A 10,946-nucleotide genomic window follows, 5' to 3' on the forward strand; every position below is an offset into this window, starting at 1 on the left:
TATTTTTCTTGACACAAAATTGACAATTATAAAATTGTAACTTTTAAGTCTTTTTAAGAGGATATTAAATGATTAATGGCACATAAAAGGCTTTCAGGCCGGGCACCAGGCCGGGTATCAGGCCGGGCATCATAATTAATCGCAAAGCCCGAGACCGCCCAATAAATTAATCCAGACCAGGCCGGATGGTCCATGACGGGCCATAACAGGCTTTGGGCTACTTAGGGTACAGGCGGGCTCGGGCGGATACAGGCAGACCGAGTATTTTCGGGTATTATTTACACTCCTAGGTCTGGGCTATGTTGTTGCTTCTCTTTTCTCTGTTCTGGTGGAGATCTGAACTGATACAATGATTCTATCATCATGTCAACCTTCCGATGTACGTTGAGAAACTGCTCAGTACACTCCCCTACTTCTGATGGAAGCACTTAAAATGAGGTGCAAACACTTACCCAAGATCCTTTTGAAAGACCACTTCGTATGAGTAGTGAAACTTGCTAACACATGAACTAGACAGATGGCTTATTCCTTTGTAAGGATAGACAGGGGTTGGATAAACCATTACAATTTCAACTTTTACATGGTACATATTACGTTTACTTCGTGCAGGGAAACTTCCATATATTTTTTATTTCATGTTATATTAATTATTATCATGTGAATTGAACCTATGATAATGAGATTCCAAACAGCCACTAAGACACGATTTGATAACGGTAGTATCAAAAAGAAAGTTGCTTTAGATATCAAAACAATTGGATTAAAAAGGTTGTCACCATGGACGTATAGTAGTGAGCTTCAGCTGGTGTTGCTCTTATTGGCTCTTTGACGTCCTTGCAGTGGCTTATTCATTTGTAGAAGGTTAGGCTGATTGATCAGGTGTTAGTTCTATTCTATATGTATGTTGATTATTTTTATTTTTCTCTTGAACATGTTCGGTGAGATTAGATATTACCCTATATCGCTTTCAATAAGTACACCACTTGGAGGAATATGTTGGTCTTCTATATGGAGCTTTAGCAACACTGAAAGAAATAATTAAGTACTGTGCTTGCAGATAATACTTTTATAGGTGATGTATGATGAACCTGTTTATTACATTTTGTAGAGACACAAATTAGATGCAAAGATGGTTGGAGTTTTTTCACGTTCATTTTTTGAAATTGTTGTAGCTTGGATTTTAATAGTGCTTTGGTTTCCACTACGTTCATGCACTTCCTATGTTCTTTTACCACCCTTAAGCAGTGTACGTCCTGATAGCCCCACATACCATGTTAAGAAAAAAGTTACTAGAAGTAGAAAATAGAAATGCTTGCAAGTGATATTTGTCACTCACCACATATCTTCCAGGGTGGTATGCAACGCGAAGGGCCACAGAGGCTAAACGTAGTACATGGAGTGTAATTTTAGAACAACACTAAAAATAAATAAACAACCCGATATTACGTAGTACATGGAGTGTAATTTTAGAACAACACTAAAAATAAATAAACAACCCGATATTACAGGAGAAACACAGAATGAGTTAAAGCAAGATTGCTAATAGGGTGTACCAAATTCTTTGGGGTGTACCGATATGCATATAGGACAAAATACATATTTTAATAGTGCTTTGGTTTCCACACCCACAAGTAATTTAGTACCCCGTATTAGCAGCCTTGAGTTAAAGAGGATAAAGCATTCACAATACACGGTAAGACAACCCCCAAAAACCCGGACCGTTACAACACGGGTCATATCCTAATATATATATACACACATCTCATTTCCTTAAGCTAAAACTAATTTATTTATTTGATAACCATCCTATAAGACAGTGCCACAATTATATCCCTACCGATACAGAGAAATTTCTGATAACATTACCCGATATATGTATCGGGCATCCAAAAACTTCGGATCATATCTGAAATTTTCAGACGGATAAATGGATTCGGTTATCCATTTATAAATCTAAATTACTGGACGGCAATAGATAAAGTAACTAATCCAGTGGGATCTGAACCTAAATAAATAGACAGTAAAAAGTTGGTGAGTAAGTCAACATCATTGGACTAGTTCAGACCTGGTGAACTCAGGTCAGTGGACACAATTCCATCACTAGTATGGTAATACAACTAGGGTTTGCCGCTGCAACCAGTCGGTCAAATGAGTGTAAACAAACCTCAATTAGTGACAACTTTAGTAGTCTTTTCCATCAAAACTCATTATGTGCCAGTTATTAAGGTTTACAACGTAATACGTCAGCCATAACAACTGGCGTCACGAAGCTACTGACCAACTACCTCGTTCTGCTTCTATCCCTTCGCCAGCATTCCCCTAATAATAACCAGAACCATCAATCAATATTGGATCCCAACCAGCAAATGGAATCGATACTTACATAACCACTGACCTGTTAAGTCAGAAAGGATTGAATGCACAGATATACAGAACTTATTATCTAGGATCAATGAAGTGGGAGAACTCAAAACTAGGAAAAAAATGAAGTCCACGGTAATAATGAGAATCTTTGAAATGGCAATAAAGAATCTAAAACAAGGTGGCAAAGAAAGCATCAGTTTTGTAATGGACTAAGATATTTCAGAGTATGACAACTGGGAGTACATCTCAAGGTCAGACCTAGGAATCTATAAATTCATAAAATATTATGATTCTTTCCTCCCAACTGAATATTCTGGTGTACCATTAATCGGATCATTAACTACTTACTACATAAACTATGGTTGTTAACTCTACCACACCTTTAGTTCCTAAACTACCCTTTATTACTAAAAATAAATAAAGAAAACAAACAGAAATCAAACAATGCCGGCCTAAGCAGTCTTGCATTATACCTAAAAAAGTACATATACAAGATGAGATTTTATGTTGTTTTGCTTGCTAGTTTTTAGTGATTTTGCTAATGCTACAGAGAAACACACATGTAGACAAGACACATATATTGTTTCTTCTTTATTATCTAAGGCAATGAAATATGCCCTTCTATCCAGTGCTTAGTAAACCACGAGCAAAAATTGTTGAGAACAATAGAAAGTACCTCGGATATTCTCCTTGTTTGATCCCTTGTTACAAGAAATCTGCATCATAATAAACAATGAACATTACAGAGAGAGAGAGAGAGAGAGTGTGTTCAAAGTTTGGGCAGTTATGTCTTTTTGAAAATGAACACGAAGTACAATGAAGGAGATGAACCGAGTCAGACCTGTCCACAGTCCTTGGACATAATTGGATCTTCAAATGTCAAAACTTCACCAACTCAATTTTTTTATGCTTAGTTCATAATTACCAAATTGAATACCAAGTAGACATTGACAAAAACCATTTATAATTCAAGTTAAATACAAACTAGTCATTGACAAAGATCACTATAGCAAATGAACAAAACCTGAGATCTTCGATATTAAGCTCCCTTAAACCTCTGTTTTGTATCCATGTTAAAGTCACAAAAGACAGTGAAACTTGAATAAATACGCACCTTTGGATCCTCAGATTCACCATTCAGAAACCCATAGAGCCATCTGTTTATAACACAAAACATCAAATCAGAAATGTAGAAAAGAAAACGTGCAAACCTTAATCTCTCAGTACATCAGAAAAGGCAGTGAATTCACTTTATATATTCAGTAAGTAATTCTTAAACTGCTTTATATATCCAACTTGCTAAAGATAAATATAGGAACTCAGTATTCTCTAAAGATACACTCAACCTTACTACCTCATCACTCTCTGGATTCATGTATATTAACTGATAAACAGCTTATAAAAATGGGTCTTCATCTCTTTATCTGCAAAGAAAACCAAGAAGATATCAACCTTTATTGCAGCACTTATACATAGAAAGCAATACAAATAAATCTGATCTTCTCATAATTTTGCATATTCACCACCTCTAAATCACTCTACAATGGAAGACAAAGGAAATCTATCAGAATCAGAGCGCCTTACCTTTGCTCTTCCTGTGGATTCTGATAATAAGGCAACTCAGTTCAAAATACTATCGCTAGCAAAACCCCACATGCGAGCCTTTCATCTTTCATGGATCTCCTTCTTCGCTTGTTTCGTTTCCACTTTTGCAGCCCCACCCCTCCTCCCAATTATACGTGACAGCCTCAATCTCACCGCAACTGACATCGGAAATGCAGGAATACCCTCTGTCTCTGGTGCGGTCTTTGCGAGGCTTGTCATGGGGACTGCATGTGACCTCTGGGGTCCCTGTCTTGCTTCTTCAGCACTCATCCTTCTCACTTCACCAGCAGTTTACTTCACTGCCACTATAAATTCGCCTATTTCCTTCCTCCTTGTTCGCTTTTTCACTGGTTTCTCACTCTCCACCTTCGTCTCGACCCAGTTCTGGATGAGCACAATGTTCTCCGCTAAGGTCGTCGGGACCGCAAATGGTGTTGCAGCCGGCTGGGGGAACCTCGATGGCGGGGCCACCCAGCTCCTAATGCCCCTTGTCTATGAACTGATCAGAAAAATGGGATCAACCAATTTCACTGCCTGGCGGATTGCTTTTTTCATCCTGCACTGTTTTAAACCATTACAGCATACATGGTCTTCTTTTTTGGCCATGACCTGCCAGAAGGTAATTTTAGAAGGCTTCAGAACTCTGGGGAGAAAGCAAAGGATAAAATGTCAGAAATTTTCTACTATGGGATCAAAAATTACAGGGGGTGGATTTTGGCCTTGGGTTACGGGTACAGTTTCGGAGGCGAACTGACAGTAGATAACATAATTGCGGAGTACTTTTTTGATATGTTCAATCTGAAACTCCACACTGCTGGACTTATTGCAGCAAGTTTTGGGTTAGCGAATTTTGTTTCTCAATCTGGTGGCGGAATGTTCTCCGATTTCATGGCAAACAGGTATGGGATGAGGGGTAGGATCTGAAGTTTATGGTTAGTTCAAACTACAGGAGGAGTACTGTGTGTTGTTCTAGGAAGAGTAGGATCATTGGGTCCATCAATAACAGTGATGCTGATTTTTTCGTTTTCGTCCAAGCTGCATGTGGACTAACCTTTGGGGTAGTTCCTTTCGTATCTAGAAGGCAAGTTTTTTCATTCTTTAGCTGCTCTGTTACAAACTCATCACTCATCCTGCGCTAATTTTTATTTTCTCAACAATTTGAGTATGTCACTGTTTTTCTTTGTAATACTAACAATGCAAAGTTACAGACACTAATGCCAGTGTGAGAATTACTTGTTTTTGTTCAGTGTTTTAGGATCATCCATGATTAGTAGCAGATTAGGTATTAAATTCTGATGCCAATTGATTTTTCAGATCGTTGGGACTCATATCAGGAATGACAGGAGCCGGTGGAAATGTGGGTGCAGTTTTAACGCAAGTCATTTTCTTCAAAGGTGCTCAATACTCTAAAGAAACAGGGATAACCCTAATGGGTATTATGATCATATGCTGTACGCTCCCATTAGCCTTGATCTACTTTCCCACAATGGGGTGGAATGTTTTTTGGTCCATCAACTGCAGAAAATGCCACTGAAGAAGAATATTATGCATCTGAGTGGAATTCTAGAGAGAAAGAGGAAGGTAAACATCTGGGAAGCTTGAAATTCGCAGAGACCAGCAAAAGTGAACGAGGCAGAAAAATCGCTTCTCAACTAAGACCAACTAATGGAACCTCATCCACTACTGTCTGACAACTACCACTGGAACGTACAATATGTTTTAGTTCTGTCTAAAACTCCGAAAAGGCTATAAACTGTTTATGTATCCAAATCTTCCTTGTGAATACTACCATAAAGGGTTAAAACTGTGAATAGTAGTGGACTGCTATGTTGTTATGTCAGTTATGGTATCAAGAGTGGTTTGTACTCATTTAGTTAGGTATGGTCTTTTTCTTCTTTTCGATTCCTCTATATTTGTGAAAACTTGAATATTAAGTTTTTATTACGCTCCTTTGTGAAATACAGAAATCTTGTTATATGTTGTTCTTCACCACATTTATCCACAAAGGACCTCGTGTTTTTCTTTTTTTTTTTTCTATTTTGTGTGTGTCTTTACAAAATAGGGATAGTTAGATACTTTCTATTCTACATATAAACAGAACGAGGAAAAAAGAAAAGGAAGGAAAGAACAGCACAGCACAGAAACATAGTATAAACATGTAAAACACATTCATATACGAGTGCTGCATGGCGTTCAATCATCAGGCCCTGACAACCCAATCAATGTGACAGTTGCTTACTTGAGCTCCTCTCTTGTGTGGGGTCTATTTTTGCAATATACAACCTAATTTTCTCACATACTAACACTCAAAAGTTTGAGTGAGACTGAGTGATATAAGGTATGTCACAATCAATTAATAGTTTGGGTAATCACTTCAAGGATTATAATGACATTTGAATATGTTGCTAACTAATCAGAATAGCCGACGACGCAGATTGATTGATTTAACTAAGCTTGGATTAGCTTTCCAGATCTTAACATTTGATTTCTCTACCCAAAAGATGATACTACTCCCGAATTCTCCATTTCCCTAAGTATTAACCTAACAGGGGGAAAAAATGTAGAGCATATTTAAATCCTAAAACATATATTAAATGATTTTCGGTCCCACCTACATCAAATATCAAAATCAAGCCAAGAGTAGAAATTGTTTTCATTAAGATAATTTAGACCGATACAACCCCTTTCCATGTAAATTTTTGATGGCATATCTCCTCTAATAGGAAAGATGCGGAAAAGAATATGATGGACACTAAAGAAGAAATACACAGAAAAATTACAAGTATACATCGGCAAACGAAAAAATGCTAAGGTTACTTTGTGTTTTCTAACTGAAGCAGTAACAATGACTAATTCAGTTGCCTTTTTGGACAAAAGTAAGATGGCAATGATGCCCCAGTGGAAGCACCCTTTTTGCCTGGCACTGACACCAACAACAATGATGTCTGCCTAAGCCGATCCCGGTAAACAATTAAAATAAAACACAAACATACAGTAAATAAAGAAATGGGATAAGGGATGACCTCAGTAAGCTTCAGACTATAACTACCAGCCTGAGGTTCTTTATTACTTAGCCATTTGTGCTCTCCTTCCACCAGTGCAGCTCCTAACGTCCAAGAAACATCTCCAGGGCCAAAGTTAATTTCTGTGTCCCCCAAACATAATGTATCCTCAAGGAGAGATGCCAAATATGGAACTCGAAAACAGAATTGATCCGCATACTTTCTGTTTCCAGAAATTTTCTTTGAGTCAATCCACGACCCAGAACATATTTGCTCGCCTTTCTTCCAAATTTTTGTCAAATTAGCTCTTGGATTCAAATCTAACATACTGTAAACGGCAAAAAATCCAGATAAAGCATGAAACCGTGAAACTGGATGAGGGGCGGATATCAAATTTGAATTTGTGCCTGCAAAGACAGCATAGAAGTCAACGCAATAGTAAATTACCAGATTCTTAAGCAATAGAAAAAACATATCTGAATACTGTATATATAAAAGTTGCACTTGCACAACAGATGTTTTGAGGAAACATGAAGTCTAAACAAAATCAAAGCAGAAAGCCCGTGGGTCTGAATGCACTCACTGTTAGAGGATGACGATCGTTCTTTGCAGTTCTTACCCTTAGTTAATCGTGACCAATCAAAATTGTTTGAATGGGTTGCAGCAGCCTTAGCAATTCTCTTACACTGCTTCCAGTTTGAATCCCCTATCAGAGAAAACAAGGTGGACGCATTTCTCTGAAATTGACCAATTACATTGTTTGAAGTAGAGATGTTTGGTAGGTAACAGCCATCGCAAGTATGGTTCAGAACAAATCCCAAACTCAGACATGGATGTCTGAGTTGAAGTCTGCCATCAATACTCTCTGTGAGTGAAGTCTCTTCACTAAGCATGATAATTGTCCTTTCAAATGCCTCGTTTAGACCAAATCTGGGCAGTGAATATGCTAAAATTTGGTGCTGAACTGAATCAATTTTTAGCTGCAGTGAATTCTGATCGTCCGTCAGTTCTTCGATTTCCATTACTACCTGCAACGACGAACCCCCCAGATCTAGAACTCCTAAAGTGGATAAACTGGAAGAACTGTTCAGTGTCCCCATTTTGTAGTTAAGAGCGATCCAACTATAATAAGCCTCTTCCTGTCCAGTTAGTATCCTTATAGAAGTTTTCCTACGCATAAACGGGAGTTCCCTTACAATAGCCTCTGCATTTTCCAAAATCCAAGCTGCATCATGACTCGGCAATCTTCTCAGCCCAGCAGTGGCTAACAGAAAGATAGAAGTATCTTGATGTCTTTCAGAGGGAATTTGTTGTTCTGCCCAATGAAGTAGTGGTTCCAATGCAGAGTGTAGTCCGGTAAAGTTGTGAACAAACTTATCCAAACCAGGTTCAGTTTGCATGCAGTGGTATAAACAAGCATCTTTGTGGAGAGAATTATTGGGTGAATGATCAGGAAACGAGTTCAACAACACTGGATGTCCATTATCCCTTGTGCTATTTCCTAACCATTCGTACACATTTACACGGGTTCCAGTGCTTCCACAATCCAAAACGACAGTAAAGTATGATAAATGAGCTTTACCAGGTTTAAATGCCAAATAAGAACATAGCATCACAAGCACAAAAACTATGACAATTATTTTGATGGAGCGTCTAGATTCAAACGGACGCAAAACCATAAGTTTGATGGAATTCACAAGATTCCTATTTTCCATTGCCAAGCGGCCAACATGAATAAGAAATTATGTTATGTCTAGATCAATTAGGGATCTAGAGATTATAATCAATGCGTAAATCTTAATTGGAAAATATATATATGTGGAGATACTAAAATGTAAGACCAGCGTACCTAAACGGAACCCGATAATTTGGAGTCTATCTTCTCTTCCCCGTCCTTAATAATCAAAACCAAATAAGAGAGAAAGGACGGAGTGAGTGATGATGAAGAAGAAGTGAAGAACAGCTACACTTCCGCTGGGAATAATAAATTCAATTTTTAATTCCACTATACACGACTGGCCAGAAATCACCTTTTATCCTCCGTTCATAGTTTGTGTGCGGGAGCCAAAGTCGTTTGTTTTTTTTTTCACAAAAGGTATTGGAACTAAAATGTATTTGCTTTGCAAAAGGTTTTGTTTTTTTTGTTTTTTTTCATATAATTTCTGGTTTTTTTGCTTCTAGAAATCAAAAAGTAACTTTTTGAGTAAAATTCTAATATGCTAAGTTCGAGTTTATACACTATCATATTATGTTTTCGGGAAAAGAAAACAAATAAACTATCATATCGGTGCCCGTTATCAACACATGATTAAAAGAAGAAACCCCATATAAGAGTTGCCGATTCCAATAGAAGGCATTTGCCCATGATGTTAATGTCTAATCAGTTGGTTAGGGGTTATCGCAAAGACATTTAAAAATACTAAATTACCACTCAACATATGAAAATACTAAATTACCCTTTCATTCATCAATTAATGAAAACCTAATAAATAAAAAACCAAATCAAAATCATAATCATATCCCGTTCATCTTCTTTAACCGTAACTCTTCCTCTTTTCATTTTTTTCATCATCTTGATTAATCGGCGATCCGAAAAAACCTACTAATTTATGTGAGGTAAAATTCGGGAAACCCGCTTCTTATTTGTTGTTTTTGTATTCGAATTAGGTAAGATTCGTTCAAATTTAATCGACATTTAGGATTGTAAATACAGTTACGGTTGGGTGTTTTTCATTTGCAAACTGTAATCTCAATTTTTGAATCTATTATGGTGGGGAAATGAAGAACTCCCAACCGTAAATTTTGAATTTTCAAATTTGCATGTGAAAATTCGGTTGGGTTTTCTATCTGTAATCATATTGCGGTTGGCTTCGACTGAGCACATTAGTAACCGTAGATAATCTTGGAAATTCAAATTTGTCCAAGTAGTTTTGATTTTACGGTTAGGTTTTGATATCTAAGGAACCACCCGTACGACTCACGGTTGGGTTTTGCAACCGTCATTTTGTTATGGTTGACTTTCAATATAGGAAACCCAACGGTAAATTTTGTTGCATCTCCAAAGTATCGCATCTACATCGAATGTAAAACCTTTCTCATTTTTTTGGTACATTGCTAACTTTCATCTCTACGTTGAATCAATATTATTCCAATGGTTGAAGCTGGATTATCATTGTTCGACGGGCAAAGGAAAGGAGCTGATGTGAAGAAAACGAATTAACCAAGCATGCATCGTACACCATATGTATATTCGTTTAATGGTATACAATACTATAAATGTATAAAAATATATGGGGTCTAGTTTTCAGAGATGGACTCCCATTTATCGTATATATACAACAAAAACAGCTTAATATGTCAGCTTAAAGGTCTTGTTTACTGCAAATTGGTTGGGAAACTTGACTTATTCCAGTTTCCATCCTACTTATTTGGTTCATGCTGTAATCAAAATTAGTTTGGATACACATATAATAAAAAAGTCATTCATTGATTCAGTAAATTTTCTCTAAATGCAGTTAAGAGCTTAGAAATTTCAGGGGTTTTTCTTTCTTTTTTAAAGTTTTTTCATTTTAAGAATCAAGTGACAGTATGGTAGGATTACTCGCACCAATCACTATATTGAGTATAATTTTGATCACGCTACTCAGTTTCACGTTCATTTTATCTGCATCTACAATCATGGTTCTATTTGATGAAAGTTACATCAGTAAGTATTCATATTATGATAGAAGATCAACATCCAATTAGATACACAACTTTTATAGATCTTTTTTTGTTTGTTTGTTTGAAGGAACCATAAATCTTCTCAATCTAAACATATATGTGATCCATGAAGCATTTATCGTACTCAAATCCAAGTGAGTGAAATCATATTTATCTAAACTTTTCAATCCTCTCATAAACCTAGTCATGGAGAACAAAACTATGGTATTATTTTTCATAGTACTTACACTTGTTTTTGAAGCTTTATTTGGT

At 36.8% G+C, this 10,946-nt stretch overlaps 1 protein-coding gene and 1 pseudogene across 6 annotated transcripts; one reads left to right on the forward strand and one right to left on the reverse strand.

Moving 5' to 3' along the window:
* Positions 1–1,838: 1,838 nt before the first annotated feature.
* LOC113300117 (probable apyrase 7) lies at positions 1,839–8,996 on the reverse strand. Of its 6 annotated transcripts, XR_003335449.1 has the most exons (6): positions 7,555–8,996; positions 6,993–7,378; positions 3,719–3,788; positions 3,479–3,521; positions 3,041–3,080; positions 1,964–2,319 (listed from the first exon to the last, which is right to left on the reverse strand). XR_003335449.1 is itself a non-coding variant. In XM_026549301.1 (3 exons), exons 1-3 carry the CDS (start codon positions 8,684–8,686, stop codon positions 3,495–3,497), a joined length of 1,545 nt encoding a protein of 514 aa, XP_026405086.1. In that variant the 5' UTR covers positions 8,687–8,996; the 3' UTR covers positions 3,346–3,494. The 6 variants fall into 6 exon arrangements, 4 of the variants coding, with proteins under 4 accessions (XP_026405086.1, XP_026405087.1, XP_026405085.1 ...); XR_003335448.1 differs by lacking the exon at positions 3,719–3,788 and having other exon boundaries at positions 1,839–2,319; XM_026549301.1 differs by lacking the exons at positions 1,964–2,319; positions 3,041–3,080; positions 3,719–3,788 and having other exon boundaries at positions 3,346–3,521.
* On the forward strand, positions 3,780–5,946 carry LOC113300119 (annotated as a pseudogene).
* Positions 8,997–10,946: the final 1,950 nt, after the last annotated feature.

This window comes from Papaver somniferum, chromosome 7 (assembly GCF_003573695.1).
Source record: "Papaver somniferum cultivar HN1 chromosome 7, ASM357369v1, whole genome shotgun sequence".
In the NCBI taxonomy this organism is placed as follows: domain Eukaryota; kingdom Viridiplantae; phylum Streptophyta; class Magnoliopsida; order Ranunculales; family Papaveraceae; genus Papaver; species Papaver somniferum.

What these genes read in the sequence shown, in the direction of transcription:
- LOC113300117 (XM_026549299.1), bottom strand. Translation starts at nt 8,686, where the DNA reads ATGGAAAATAGGAATCTTGTGAATTCCATCAAACTTATGGTTTTGCGT. An exon ending in ACGATCGTCATCCTCTAACA is followed by an intron (nt 7,379 to 7,554) that starts GTGAGTGCATTC and finishes CTGTCTTTGCAG; the next exon opens with GCACAAATTCAAATTTGATA.